The sequence below is a fragment of the Pristiophorus japonicus genome, chromosome 3 (genome assembly GCF_044704955.1).
Source record: "Pristiophorus japonicus isolate sPriJap1 chromosome 3, sPriJap1.hap1, whole genome shotgun sequence".
NCBI classification, from domain to species: domain Eukaryota; kingdom Metazoa; phylum Chordata; class Chondrichthyes; family Pristiophoridae; genus Pristiophorus; species Pristiophorus japonicus.
Genome location: NC_091979.1, coordinates 150,607,642 through 150,623,490, shown reverse-complemented (window position 1 = coordinate 150,623,490; position 15,849 = coordinate 150,607,642). Strand labels below are relative to the sequence as shown.

The 15,849-nt window shown below is 47.8% G+C and overlaps 1 protein-coding gene across 4 annotated transcripts in view; it reads left to right on the top strand.

Annotated features, from left to right (window-relative positions):
- dnah7 (dynein, axonemal, heavy chain 7) overlaps positions 1 to 15,849 on the top strand; it is a 1,084,136-nt gene that overhangs the window by 489,093 nt on the left and 579,194 nt on the right. For all 4 annotated transcript variants that reach the window (XM_070875892.1, XM_070875893.1, XM_070875895.1 and 1 more), the window contains 3 exons: positions 7,150 to 7,332; positions 10,182 to 10,358; positions 14,813 to 14,944. In XM_070875892.1, coding sequence (XP_070731993.1) covers positions 7,150 to 7,332; positions 10,182 to 10,358; positions 14,813 to 14,944 — 492 coding nt within the window. The remainder of the gene's footprint in view (positions 1 to 7,149; positions 7,333 to 10,181; positions 10,359 to 14,812; positions 14,945 to 15,849) is intronic.

Here is a 15,849-nt window from a genome sequence, read left to right as displayed (position 1 = left end):
AGGGGACCAGGAGGCCCTTCAGACAAACTCTTAGAAGGCAGTGGGACCAGATAGATATTGCAGTCAATGCTAGGAGTCAAGCCCGAGGACCTGAATACAATGCTGCAAAAAGTTCAATGACCTCACACGAGTGGTCAAGGTCAGTAAATGTATCTTCAAATGCTGTCTCTGACCAACTGCACCATTAGCCTCAGCAACTTCTTACTGCACCACACCTCCATCACTCACCTATCAACAATCTCTATCAATTAGGATTCATACCTAAGATTCATAGCTTCACGTCACCCTCAAGCACATAGCACTGCTGCAAGCCTCGCATCCACATCTCACAGCTTGCACACATTGCCAGCTATTTCGCCATGACAGCCACGTCACTAAAACAGATTGCACCACACGCACTGACACACTTCCCTCTCTCTTGCCGGACAAGGTGGTGCACAAACAGAGGCAGCAGGACCTAACTGGTGGGGGACAGATGCAGCTGCATGTCCTTACCCCAATTGCGCTCGCCATCATTGGAGCAGCCATTGCTGAGGCTGTGGCCAGTGGCGGGGCTGAAAGCAAAGAAGATGACGTTATCCTCATATCTAATCCTCCTTCTCATATCCCATTTCCAAGGAGACATCTGCAGTCTCCCCCACTGAACGTCAGCAGCCTTCCATCCACCATACTGCAGCCACTGGGGTTGCATTGCATAGGAGCACTAGGAGAGGCAAAAGGCACATGGAAGGCAGGTACTAAGGGAATGCACAAAGGAGAGTAGTTGATGTTTGTATGCAACATGGCATGCTTTGATTTATAAATTTGGTCTGGAATGTATATTTTGTGTTGGCTTTTATTTTTGCATTGTGGTCAAGCGAATGTTGTGATAGTCAGCAATAGTAGGAAGGTAAGGTGTGGGACTGAATTTACTGGTATCACAGTTAGATGAGTTGTTCACAGACAGCTAGGCCAGAAATGTGCTGTCTTGGTTGCCTCCTCCCTTCCTCTTCCTCCTCCTCATCCTCCTCTTCCTGCTCTTCCTCCTCCTGCTCCTCAGCTGGTCGCCTTATAGCTGGAGGCAAGGGCTGTGCCCTCTTGATGGCAAGGTTATGCAGCAGATCACCACAAATCTTGACAACCATTCTGTGGGATACTGAAGGGCTTCACCAGAGCAGTCCAGGCAGCAGAAGTGTTGTTTCAGTGGTATGCTCTATCATATTTTGTGTTGCAGCATAGCTTTCATTGTATGCATGCTGCCCACTTGTGTATGGGTCGCGCACCTGAGTCATGAGCCATGTCATCAATGGATAGCTCTTGTCGTCCAGTAGCTAACCTTTGGTTTGTCATAGCGGCTTAAATGCAAATGGCACAGCGAACTGCCACAGAATAAAGGCATTATGACTGCTGCCAGTGTACCGTGCATTGACCTGCATGGTTGACTGTGTACGGTCACACATCAGCTGGACGTTGAGGAATAGAATCCTTTTTGTTTGCAGTACAGCTCAGAATTGACATGCAGTGCCCGCAAAGTGACGTGTGTTCAGTCAATGGCATCCTGCAATCCACGCAAAGCTGCGTGCTCACTCCATCTGCTGCTCTCTGGCAAGAGAGAATGAAATGTAGTCAGTTCTCCTAGAATAGAGAGCCTCAGTGACCTCACTTACACAACGGTGGATGGAAAACTGTAAGATGTTGCAAATATCTCCAGCTCCAGCCAAGAAGGAGCTGGATGCATAAATTTTCATGACCACGGTTACCTTCACAGCCACTGGAAATGCGGTCCTCGCCCTGTTCTGAGGTTGCAGTTGTGGCTGCAGCAGGTGGCAGATTTCACTGATGACATCTTTAGTGAAGTGCAGACATCTGACACACTATTCCTTGGTGAGGTTCAGGTAAGAGAATTGCTCCCTGAACACCCTGGGCACAGATATGGCCTTCTACTGGGAGCCCTTTTTCACCTCCTTCTCCTTCCTCTTCTAGCACCTTGCCCCGCCCTGTGTCACTTCTGCTCATTCTCCAAGTCATGCTGTATTCCAATGGGAATGTCTCTTCCCGCACCCATGTCTGGGAGTAAGTGTTTTGTGCAGAAGGCTTGAAGTCAGGACAGAGTCCTTCAGCACCTGCCACACCACTCCCTGTAGATTTTTGCAACTTCAAAGAACTCCAGAAAGCACCAAACAGTTGTACAATCGCAGCAACAGCCAGTAGAAACCAAACAGCAACTAACCTGAAAATGTTGAATATCCTTTTAAATAGCACTAGTGGGGGTTACTGCCTGCTGTTGAATGTGCGTTCAGCTGTGCGAGGTTAAGAGAGGGCATTGGCATGAGCTCCAAATGGCAGCGCTGGCATCAAATCAGTGTTACATGCTGATTGACGTGATGATCTACCTACTCTGCATACTTCTGGTGGATTCTCACTGCGCATGCGTGCTAATGCCCTCACCAATGTGACTCGCACCAGAAGTGGGCATGTGCATTGCGAATACCATTTTGGACTTCTACGGGCAATCATAGCGCTCAGAAAACGGGTGCTATGGAGACGAATTTTGCGGCTCCTATATTGTCTGTATTAAAGCATCTAATTATCTTTTAAATGACCAGCAGCGGGGCTATGGCTCAGGAGCGTCGCATCACGGGCCAACAGCGAGTTCATGAGGTCACCATTGTGTCCTGTGAAACCCAGGGAGAGAGGTCCTGCAGAAAGGAGGAAGGAGGACAGTAGGAATATGCATGTGTATATGAACTAGGCCTATGCAGCAGAGCCTGGTCTCCAGTCATCTTGGATTCCCTTGCCACTGGACCAAGACCTTGCTCTGTCAAGCCCGTGTGGTAGCTGGTATGCAACGGCCACTCCACGTTAAAAGAATTCACGCACAGGCAGCTTCCACACTTTAAGATGAAGTTCGGGATATGGAATGTCAGGACACTCATGGACAACCCCAACAGCAACAGACCGGAACGCCGCACCGTTATCGTTGCCCGGGAACTCAGGCGCTTCGACGTAGACATCACCGCCCTAAGCGAGACCCGACGGCAGTGGAAGGCCAGCTCAAAGAACAAAGTAGTGGAAAGACAAACCAGAAGTAGAATGCCACTTCCATGGAGTAGGCTTCGCCGTAAAAAACGACCTAGTGTGCCGTCTCAGAGACTCCCCCTGCAGGATAAACAAATGCCTCGTGACTCTTCAGCTCACCCTAGCCAGGAACCAGTTTGCTACGGTCTTCAGCCATGAACTCATTGAATGGCGGTGCAGGCTAGAAGGGCCGAATGGCCTACTCCTGCACCTATTTTCTATGTTTCTATGTCTATGTTTCATACGCCCCAACACTGGAGGCTACAGATGGGACCAAGGAGGAATTCTACTCCAGCCTCGAACAATCTCTGTCCCGAGTCCCAACGAGCGACAAGCTGATCCTCCTTGGTGACTTCAACACCAGAGTTGGAAAGGATACTGATCTCTGGGGAGGTGTGATTGGCAGAGAGTGGGTAGGGAAAGCCAACTCCAATGGTACCCTCTTCCTGCCGAAATGCTTAGAACACAGCCTCGTCATAACCAATAACCTGTTCCATCAGAAGGACAAATATAAAACCTCATGGCAACACCCTCGCTTCAAGCACTGGCATCTGCTAGACTACATCATCGTCCGCGCGAGGGACTGCAAAGACGTGCGCATCACCCGCGCCATGACAGGAGCTGATGAATGATAGACGGACCACCGCCTAATTCGCTCTGTCATCACCATCAATGTTACCCCAAAACAGTGACGGCAACAGAAACAATGCCGCAGGAAAATCAACGTCGGAGCGCTATTCAACCAGTGCCTTGCTACCAACCTGACAACTCCCAGTGACCCAGAGATGCGGTGTGTCTATAGTGCCTGGTCTGCCCTCAAGGCTTCCATAATTTGCACCTGTGAAGAGACGCTCAGTCACTCGACCAGGAAACACCAAGACTGGTTCGACGAGAACGACCAGGAGATCCAGGAGATCCAGGAGCTAATATGCCGCAAGCGCAAGACATTCTTGGAATGGAAGCAGCAACACAACTCGAGGGCAAAGTATCAGCTATACAGACATCTGATGGTCGTGGTCCAACAGAAAACCCACGACCTAAAGAACAGATGGTGGGTGGAGAAAGCAAAAGAAATCCAGCAGCTAGCCAACAACCACGAAGTGCAAAGATTCTTCAGCGCAGTCAAGATGACCTTCCGGCCAAGCACCCAAGGTCCTACCCCACTGCTGGACAAGAACGGAGAGGTGCTCATCAAGGACAGAGAGACAGTCAGTGCCCACTGGGAGGAACATTTCGAGGATCTCCTTAATCGAGACTCTGTCTTTAACGTGAGTGTCCTCGACTCCATCCCACAGCATGCCATCCACCACCATCTCAGCACAACCCCAGCCCAGCACGAGGTTGAAAAGGCCATCCTACAACTGAAGAAAAACAAGGAATCAGGAGCTGATGGAATCCCCACCGAAGCACTAAACCATGGGAGAGAAGCACTGCTGGCGCGGATTCATGATCTCATCTCTCTTATCTGGAAGGAGGAGATCATCTACAATAGAACCAATGGGAACCTGCTCAATCTCAGGTCAGATCCAAGGTCGTCCCATCCTCCGTCATCAAATTATAGTATGCAGACGATGCTTGCATCTGCGCACACACGGAGGCTGAACTCCAAGCCATCGTCAACACCTTCACCGAGGCATACAAGAGCATAGGCCTTACACTAAATATCTGTAAGACAAAGGTCCTCTACCAGCCTGCCCCTGCCACACAGCACTGATCCCCGGTTATCAATATCCACGATTAGGCCTTGGACAACGTGGACCATTTTCCATACCTCAGGAGCCTACTGTCAACAAGGGCAGACGTCGACGACGAGGTCCAGCACCACCTTCAGTATGTAGTGCAGCCTTCCGTTGCCTGAGAAAGAGAGTGTTTGAAGACCAGGACCTCAAACCCAGCACCAAACTCATGGTCTGCAGAGCAGTGGTAATACCCACCCTCCTAGATGGCTCAGAGACATGGGGCCCAAACTTGGTCAAAACCAAGGCCCGCCAAGTGCCATCCAAAGGGCCGCCGAGAGACTGGGTGGTACTTTACCAGGAAGATTACTCTAAAAGAGATGGCAATACCGCCCGGCGGCCAAATAACGGCTTACGCATTCAATCTGGGTGGTTGCAGGCAGGAGCTCTCAATCTCGGTGGCAAATGCGATCCTCGCCAAAGTGCCGCCGAGGATTGAGTCGGGCCCAGAGAGGGGGGAACACTAAAAAATAAAAATCTTCACAAAAAAAACACAATAACACCTTCAGGGGATCTCATACAGGTAAAATGCTGAAAAAAATAAAAATAAAACAGTCACTAACCTTTTTTTTCAGATCTTCTTACTTACCGTCAGGGTTAGAACTGCCTCCGTGCAGTGGTCCTTCCCCCTGCTGCCGTCGACTCCAGCCCGCACCAATATGGCAGCTCGGCGGGCGAGAGGTCACTTACGCAACTTGGCCGCAAGCGGGCGGTTCCCAGCGCTACTCCCCTCCCGCCCGCGCTACTCCCCTCCTGCCAGCAGCAGACCAAGAGGAATCTGTCACTGAGGGGAGACCGTTGAAAAAACTCGGCGGTAGCAAGCGGCATTGGGTAGTAAGGCCACCAATTATGGGCCCTAGGACTACGTATAGCAGGCACTTCAAAACACTGGAGAAGTACCACCAACGTTGCCTCCGCAAGATCATGCAAATCCATTGGCAGGATAGGCGTACCAACATCAGTGTTCTCGCTCCCAACATCAGGCCAACATCCCCAGCATCAAAACATTGACCACGCTCGATCAACTCCGCTGGATGGGCCATATCCGCATGCCTGACATGAGAGTCCCAAAACAAGCGCTCTACTTGGAGCTCCAACACAGCAAGCGAGCCCCAAGTGGGCAGAGAAAATGTTTCAAGGACATTCTCAAAGCCTCCTTGAAAAAGTGCACCATCCGCATCGACACCTGGGAATCCCTGGCCCAAGACCGCTCAAAGTGGAGGACAGGCATTCAGGAAGGCGCTGAGCACCTCGAATCTCTTTGCCGAGAGCAAGTTGAAGTCAAGCGTCAACAGCAGAAGAAGCACATTGCAACCCAGGCACCCCAACCTCCCGTTCCTCCAACCCCCACCATCTGCCCCACCTGTGACAGAGACTGTAGGTCCAGCATTGGACTCTTCAGTCACCTGAGAACTCATTTTTAGTGTGGAAGCAAGTCATTCTCTACTCTGAGGGACTGCCTATGATGATGAAATTATTCCAGAATTTTCACGCCCATTCTCTATCTGGAAGTTCATTTCATGTTTTGATCACTCTTAGTGCGAAGAAAAACTTCCTGACATTAGTCTTATGTTTACTTATTATCAGTTTGAACCTATATCCCCTTGTGGCTCTCTTGTAATTTAAAATTAATATTCTGGATTTAGTATTTCATCATCATAGGCAGTCCCTCGAAGAGAGGATGACTTGCTTCCATGCCAAAAAGGGATGAGTTCACAGGTGTTTCAATGAAGGACCTAATATTCCAGATCCCGAACTACATCCTGAAGGGTGGAAGATGCCTGTATGTGGATTTTGTTAACCTGAGCTCAAGGACACTCTACTCAGGTCTTTCACTCATACAACATGACTCGTAACAAATTTTCTACACTGCAGCAGAATTCTTAGCCATCCCCTTTTGAGTGCCGGGCTGCAGGCCCGGTCCCACACTGCCCTGGTTCCTAATGGAGGCCACCAGAGGCCTTGCAGAGTGCGCAACGACCCTCCCCTTTAAGCGAAGGGGAGGAGCATTGATGCGTGTCAGCACTTAATGGAGCATCTGCGTAGCGCTTCTCTCACTGCCCCCAAAGGAAATGGAGCGCGTGAGATTGTGCTCCATTTCCTTTGAGGGGCGGTAAGCCCAGTTCAGCGGCAGGAGCGGGACTTCTGCGCTGGGTGCAGAAGGTCCCGGCCTCAGCTGGTTACCACCCCAATTGGGGCACAGGGCAATTTCGGCCCCCTTAGCTCTCCATGGTAGAGGCAAAAGATTCTCAAGTTTCTTTTAAGTCTCTTTGATTGTCCAATTCCTTACAACAGTTGTAATTGATTATTGATTTGCTCTATTTAAAGTGAAATGAATACTTTTTTAAAAAATTAGACCCCAGACAGGAAATGGTTAATCTTTGATGGACCAGTTGATGCCATCTGGATTGAGAATATGAACACTGTGCTGGATGATAACAAGAAATTGTGTCTGATGAGTGGGGAGATCATTCAGATGTCTCCCCAAATGAGTCTTCTATTTGAACCAATGGATCTGGAGGTTGCTTCCCCTGCTACTGTAAGTAGTCATATATTAATTTTTGATGCAAATATAAGGTTGATTCCACGACTGAGTGCTTTCAGTGAGGAGTGGCACTCAAAGAAGAGTACAGGTCAGGAAAGCTCGGGGCTACAGCCCATGATTTTCTATTCACTAATTTAAATTGATGGAAAAATCACAATTTGCGGGCAACGATTTCCCAACCCTTGGCCCCTGCAAGTACTTTGCCTTGCTGGGAGCACCCAATCATGAAATCAGCCCTTAGTTTAACAAATTTTATAAAAATTATTGCTTCAAACTTGATACTATGAATAGAAAGGAAACATAGGGAGAGTCTGAAGATATCTTGGCCTAGAAATGCAGGGGTTTAGGTCGGCTGTTACGGTCTGATTCGGGGAATATAATGGCGGCCGCTGTACTTTCGCCCTCTGCTGGCGGCTCCTGCAGCGGCTGTCATTTTCGGCAGGTCGGCAGCGCTGCTGTTGCCAGTGCTCACCGAAAGTATTTTAATGAATTAGAGCATCAATCGGCTCTAACTCATTAACAGCCATGAGGGTGATTCAACTGGCAAATGTAAGACAGCCAGGCCTAGCAGGACCTGACAGATATTAGATAAAGATGGAGGTTGACAAGTGGGAAACAACTCAGATAGATGCTGGAACTTCAAATGTCTCCTTTGCAAAGGTTCTTCTTTTATACTTTCATTTTTTGCCCATCAAAGGGGGGGGGGGGGGTGGGGGGGGGGGGTGGGGCGGTGTGGTGAGTTGCATTTTCTGGCAGCTTTCCTGGAGGCCGTTTGTGGGTCAGTAAATCAGGGTGAAACCTTGTAGAACAAGTTTTTAGGTCAGAACTGAGCACCTGCACAAAACTGTAAATACCTTAGCAAATAAAAAAACTGAATCCCTAAAGAGCATGAGAGTTTATGGGTCCAAATTTGGCCAGTACAGATTTCAGGCGCACTCACCAGAGGTGCGCCACTTTTGTAGAACTCCAAGGGCGCCAAAAATCTTCGGACGCGTTTGGCCGCTCCCCAGCCTCTCCTCCATGATGGCGTAGCATGGCAACTGGATTCGGGGGCGGAGCCAGGTCCCGGCGCTGAAAACAGTGCCGGGACCTCTGCACCTGCGCACTAGAGTGTGCGCGCATGTGCAGTAGCTCCGAGCCCCCAGAATCTGAGAGTGTGTGATGCAGGCTGTGTGGGAGAGGCTGACGCTCACCGCCCCTATCCCGGACCGAGTGGCCTGCCACACAGGCTGGCCGCAGCCATCCCCGGCTGAGGACTATAAGAGACAGGTTGGTGGGGGGAAGAGTTTTGATCGGTGGGGGGGGGGAGGAGGGGAAGAGTTTTGATGGGGGGGGGCAGGGGAAGAGTTTTGATGCAGCGGGGGGAAAGAAAAGACTCTTCAAAGATTTTCCAGTACTTTAATATCTAGCTATTTTTACTAAAAATATACTCAGTTTAATCAGGTTGATAGCACCTACACCCTGTCCAGTCTCGCTGCTTGGGATTTAAAAAAAAACCTAGCATTCCTATCATAACACTGTCATTTGGAGGCTACCTGCGCTGATCTCTTAATTCACCACAGGGTTTTTCAAAACGTACAAAAGTGGCCACTTACTCTGGCCTAACTAAGTTTGGAGTAAGTTTTAGCTAGCTAAACTTGCTTAAATGGCCAAAACAGGTGTAAGTGGCTGGTAACGCCCCCTTTTGAAAAAAAAAACGGATGTAAAAAAGTCTAACTAACTCACTTACACTGGAGCAACTTAAATGGGGAGAATTGCAATTTTTAAGTTACTCCAAATAAATCTAGTTGCTCCAAACAAAACGGAGCAAATCCTGGGGAAACTTGGGCCCAATAGAACTCTATTGCAATATTTGAAGATCATCTCTGATAAGATCTCTTTTATCTTTATGATAGCGTCACCAGGGCATCACCCCTAGCATTTCTGGACTTAATTGCTTAAGATTTTAAAGAATTATAATTAATTTATTCAAAATTCCATAATCAATTATTTATTAAAGAATTATTTTGTGTTGAATATGCAGGACCCACTAAAAGCTGACACGATTATTACACATTTAAACATGTTCAAGAGTAACCATTGTGGAAATATTAGTGATAATGAGATTGCAGATTCATTAATTTCAGGAACTATTAAAAAATCAACAAACATAGTTAATAATCACGTGGCAGGTAATATTGTTGTAACAAGTACGACAATTGTTCCATACATGGCCTTCAGGTTTGCTTGTTTCTTCCCTGTTCCATTTAATGCAAGCAGGACACAGACGTAACTTTCGGCCTCCTGCTGAGCTAAGCGCTGGAAAAGATTGCGTTATACCACAAATTCTCCACACCGCTGATGTTAATTAAATACTGGTGCTGCCTGCCAATGTTCCCTCTTATTTTATTTGGGGGGGGGGATGGGCTGCGCGGCCCATTTACCATTGTAAAAGCCGGTCTAGGACTGCACAGGACTGGCAGAGAGCCGCGCGGCTGCGCACCTTATAGGGAACATTGTTGCCTGTGCTCTCTTGCCAGGCACCCGTTAGCCCTGGCCGGCATTGTTACTAGCGTTTTGGAATTTCTAGCCTTTGTATTTTACATAAATTTGCAATTTAAAAAAAAAAAAATTTTTGTATTAACTTCATCATCTACTTGATAAATTAATGCTGGGCGATTTCCTTTGAGCTGTTCCCGCTCCACTACCGTATGTATGGTGGAAACACCATTTGTATGCACTTCTGGCAGTGAAGTGAGAGCAGCTTCAAGGATATTTCTGGGCAATATGTTTTTAAAAACTGGAATTTGTGCCAGATTGCACACTACTTTTTTTAATGAGAATATCTGTTCATTATATTTTAGGTTTCCAGGTGTGGAATGGTGTACATGGAACCTCTTATGATGGGATGGAAGCCTGTAATGGTATCTTGGATGAATAAGATGCCTCCTGGTGTTAGTCCCATGCACAAGGAATTAATTGAAGGATTGTTTGACAGAATGGTGCCAGTGTGCCTTCAATTTATTCGAAAAGTCTCAAGGGTAATAAGCTGGTTATAAGTGTCATGTCTAAATGGAATGTGGTTTCTGCAAACATAATATAATTTTTATTTATTTTTATATATATATATCAATATGCATCTACATATTTATTCATTCTTAACCTATCATAATCTTAACATTTTTCCCACAGGAATTTTGAAAAACGAAATAGAAACTAGTGGTACAGCCATTATACAACTCAATGGCCTAGTATAATGACACCAAGCATCATTGAGTTAGCAAGTTGTGGGTTCAAGCCCCACTTCAGAGACTTGAGCACATAATCCAAATTGAAAATCCCGTTTATGGCAGACAGTGAAGCAGTAATAGGCATCATAGTCTGAATTTTCCATCATTCTCTGACACGATGGGCCCAAGTTTCCACATGATTTGCGCCTGATTTTTAGGAGCAACTGGTGGAGAACGGACTATCTTAGAAATCGCAATTCTCCACATTTTTTTTCCTGCAGTTCTAGTCAGGTAGAACAGTTCTACTTTGGAACAGAATTTTTTCTTCAAAAGGGAGCGTGTCCGGCCACTGACGCCTAATTTCAAAGTTTCCACAGTGAAAACGTACTCCAAACTAAAGTAGAATGGCGCAAGTGAAGATTTTTGTAGAACTGAAAAAACCTGTTCTACACATTAAAAAATCAGGCGCAGGTTACAAATTAGGCGTCCAGAACGAGGTGGGGGGAGGGGGGGGGAAGGGAACTCATTAAATTCTACAATAAATCCTTATTTATACTTCTACAAATATTATACAAATAAATCCAACCTGTATAAATATTTATAAGCAAAGAAAAGATTAAATAAACCATCTTCCTACGTGTGTGAAAGTGCTTCAGGCACGGAGAATTCTGCAGTCAGCCTGAGGCGCCCGTTCTTCCCGCCGGGGGGGGGGGGGGGGGGGGGGGAGGCGCCCGTTCTGCCCGCGGGGGGGAGGGGAGAGGAGAGGAGGCGCCCGTTCTTTCCCGCGGGGGGGGGGAGGGGAGAGGAGGCGCCCGTTCTTTCCCGTGGGGGGGGAGGCGCCGTTCTTTCTCGTGGGGGGGGAGGCGCCCGTTCTTTCCCGCGGGGGGGGAGGCGCCCGTTCTGCCCGTGGGGGGGGGGGGGGGGGGGAGGCGCCCGTTCTGCCCGCGGGGGGGAGGGGAGAGGAGAGGAGGCGCCCGTTCTTTCCCGCGGGGGGGGGGAGGGGAGAGGAGGCGCCCGTTCTTTCCCGTGGGGGGGGAGGCGCCGTTCTTTCTCGTGGGGGGGGAGGCGCCCGTTCTTTCCCGCGGGGGGGGAGGCGCCCGTTCTGCCCGTGGGGGGGGGGGAGAGGGGAGAGGAGGCGCCCGTTCTTTCCCGCGGGGGGGGAGGCGCCCGTTCTGCCCGTGGGGGGGGGGGGAGAGGGGAGAGGAGGCGCCCGTTCTTTCCCGCGGGGGGGGAGGCGCCCGTTCTGCCCGTGGGGGGGGGGAGAGGGGAGAGGAGGCGCCCGTTCTTTCCCGCGGGGGGGGAAGCGCCCGTTCTTTCCCGCGGGGGGGGGGGAGGCGCCCGTTCTGCCCGCGGGGGGGGGGGTGAGGGGAGAGGAGGCGCCCGTTCTTTCCCGCGGGGGGGGGAGGCGCCCATTCCTTCCCGCGGGGGGGGGGAGGTGCCCGTTCTTCCCGCGGGGGTGGTAGGAGGCGCCCGTTCTTCCCGCGGGGGTGGTAGGAGGCGCCCGTTCTTCCCGCGGGAGGGTGGGGGAAGGAGACAGTGAGAAGGCTGCAAGTGCTGATGTGCTGATGGCAATGTGCTTTTATTAAAAAAATGTTCAAAAATTAAACAGCTACAAAGAACTACAAAAATGGCCGAGTGCCAATCTTTTTTTCACACTGAGCATGCGCGAACGCTCCAACGCGCACGCGCAGCGTTGCCGGCAGGAAAAAAATGAATTTAAATAGTACCCGCCCCCTCCCACTTACAAAATCGGCGTGAGTGTAGGCTCCGCCCCCCTGGGCGCCGCGCCAGGCAGACAAGGAGCTGCCGAACACTCCAGAATCGCGATTTTTTTTTAGGCGCCGTTTTAGGCGCGAAAAACGGGCGCCCAGCTCGGAGGGGCACCCGTTTTTTATCGTGTGAAAACTTGGGCCCGATCTTGCTGATTTCGGGCGGAAATATAAAAGAGAATCCAGCCCTATAATTCATCATTTTTAGTGCAGACATCAATTGTCCCAATTGGATACATTAACCACAAAACAACTCAAACAATCACGTAGACCTCTCTGTTGTCAGCAGAGAATTTAAAAACATTGAGTTTCGTTGCAGAACTCTGGAGATAATTTTCATTGCAGTATTTAATCATGAGTGAAATAACTGGAATAATATAACTACATGTAGTCATATGGGAAATATTTGTGCAGTTTAATATTTATAGCAAAATTGTAATTTGTTCTGTACTCAAACAACTACAATTCTGATATAAATAACGAACAGTGGGAATTTTCCCCAGTTAATCGTAGAATGGCATGGTTAATTTATTGGCTTTATATAGATTCCACTTCTGACTATCCTTTCTATTTTTCATTAAACATCAGGATTGCTTCAGAATGTTTGCAAATCATTTTTATTGCTTTTAAAAATACCTTGGGATATTATTATAATCTGAAGAGCATTTTTGGAGCTAAAAGAGTGGATTCTGCAACCCCGTGTTTCAAACATCTGGTGGGACATTGCAACTCATAAATTTCAGACCATTAAAATTAATGGATGAAAAATCATGGGCTGTCTGTCCTGAATTTTCTGCAATGTGCGAGGCATACAGAATCGGTCTTACAAGTATTACTCAGTAAAAGAGCTTGAAAGAAACTGTATTCCTCTATATCCCACATAATTGATTGTTACACTTTGGTGGTTAATATGCCATATATAGGGCTAGACTTTCGCCTTCGTTGTTGGTGATTTTCTCAGCGGTACAGCTGTTTTACCGCCCAGTGAAAGTTTCCACTTAAGTTTTTCAATGTTATTCAATCTGAACACGCCCGCCGGGACCAAACCACCCATGTGCAATGCCGAAAACAACCGCCAGGGCGTAAGTTTGGCCTCAACCGCCGCCGTCCAGATCGCCGAGAGAGCCACCCTGTAAAAGCTGCTTAAACAAAGTGATAGGTGAGTACCCTGCAAAGAAAGGTAAGTTAAAGGTTCTTTTTTTTAAATTTTAAAATGGCGATTAGGTATAAAACTGTCTTGGAAATGCTTTGTACGTTTTTATTTTTTTATTAAAATTTTTTTTTTAAGTTTTTCCCCCTCCCTAGGCCCAACCGCAGCCTTGGACTACATTTTACTACTTACCGTCCATTCCGGTAACGACCGCCCATGTTACTAACTTTCCACTTAATCGCCAAGAAAACCGCCAACAATGAGTGTGCAATGCCCATTTTTTCGCCGGGCGATTAGTTTTAATGACTTTAAACATAAAAATGGAAATTCTCGCCAGCGTTACTCATCGAACGTTAGCCGTTCTTCTCAGCGGGCAATCAGGCGTTAAGGGGCTTTAGGGAAAGTCTAGCCCATAGTTTGAATTGAAATGTTGCACTGTTAATTTGTTGTGTAGCCACAGAATTGCATTTCTGAGATAAATAACGAATAGTGGAAACAGTACTGATGTAAAAGACTTTGGACTGGATTTTCGGCTTGTTGCTGCCTCTGTTTTCGTCCAGGAGGGGCGGTAATGGCAACGGAAAGCATTTCCTGGCGGCCGGCCAGCTTCCATACCCTGCCAGGACATTCAGTTCCGGATTTCCGGGGGAACGGAGCAGTACCACCTGGGAGAGGCGAGCCGGTATGCAACACCCCTGATTGTGACACCGGCTTGATATTTGGTTCGCGCCCGATCCGTAGCGCCCCATAGCATGCCCTAGTGGGACTGCCTGTGAAAGCTGGCAGTCCAAGCTGTACCGGCTGCAGTGAGTGAAGTAATGTCGACCTCAGGTAAGTGTGATTGTTTTTTATTTTTATGATTTATGTTGATATGGCATCAGTAATGTATTGGGAATGTTTTAGTGGGGTTTTTTCAGATATTTTTCCCACGGAAGCCTCTCTTCGGGCGCTCCAAGGCCGGCTGTTTAGCTCTGGATTTTCAGTTGCTCAGCTGGCCTAGCGCCCTAAAAGAGGTATGCAACGCCTCCCTTAGTTCTCCGCTCCACACTCAGGGCCCAGGTGGTGAATTTTGCGGCTGAAACGCAAACCATTTCCTGCCGCAAAATTTAACGCTCCTCCTGGATTAACGCCACAACAGAGACGCGACCGAATTTCCACCCCTTTCGATGTGAATTTCTGCAGTTGTTCTCCCGCTACTCAGTCATAACCTCAGAACATTATGCCATTTTTCCAGGCATTCCACAGCTCCTCACCTGCTTTTTAACAAAGCCAGCCTCCTACTCCTAGTTCATTATAAATGCTAACCCTAAATAAGAAAGTTCTCAAATTTTCCTTTCAATTTACAGGAGCTAGCTCCTACTGCTGACACTAGCTTGGTACGATCATTGATGAACCTTATGGACTGTCTAATGGAGGAATTTACAGATGCAGCCAAAATCAAGCTAATGAATGAACGAGATATTTGTTCTTGGATTGAGGTAGGCATTACTTTTGATGTGGATAAATTTAGAAATTTACATCTCTCTGAGGCATAGTAGTGTGAAAAGATTTTTGTGATTTTTAAAAGAAATATTCGAATTTTATTACGTAAGCATATACAATAAAAACTCAGTGTAAACATTATAATGTAAATTTCTGATATAAACTCCCATTCTGTCAAAGTTTACTTGTGGGGTTGTCACCACTCGTCATGCTTTGGAGCCTGCCAAATGCCATCCGCTAGCTCCCTCACTATTGGACCTCCTCATCCTCCGGCATGGTTCCTTGGCTTGGTTCCTCTGCTCTGATTTGAGATATCCCCTGTGAGGCTCCCTGCTGTGCTCCCCATCCCTGCTTTCATTGTCCTACCTCGCTCCTGCTCTTAATTAAAAATGTATCTTGGGGCTCAGAGCTGGGGGGGCAGGCCGACAGGAAAAAATACATGTGCCTGGTCTCTATCCCACTCCTTCTGCCCCAACCCCAATTCTTCTCGGTCTCCGAAGGCTGCCTTTCCTGCAGTGACGCTCCGTGCCTGTTGGATCCCATGATCAATGTTATGGGAGGTCCACTAGTGTTTTTTATCATGTCCATTGCAATTGAAAAGTTGAGATTTTACATGCTGTAAATTCTGTTTTATAAGTCACATTGTCATGCATGCGTTTCTATCATCCATGTGTGGTGGAATAATGTGTACATAGGATTTTATGAAAAATTAAAATTGCTTTTACTCATTAATGGTTAAATTTAGGCTACTTTAACTGTCCAGGTGCCACACACAAACTTGCTTATCTGTGGCAAGCACTTCTTTGTTTGAGCACAATATTAGTAAAAAAAGAGATCTAATTAAACTATGATGTATCCTTGCTATACCTTAAAACCTGCTTGCTGCCAATGAAAATCTTTC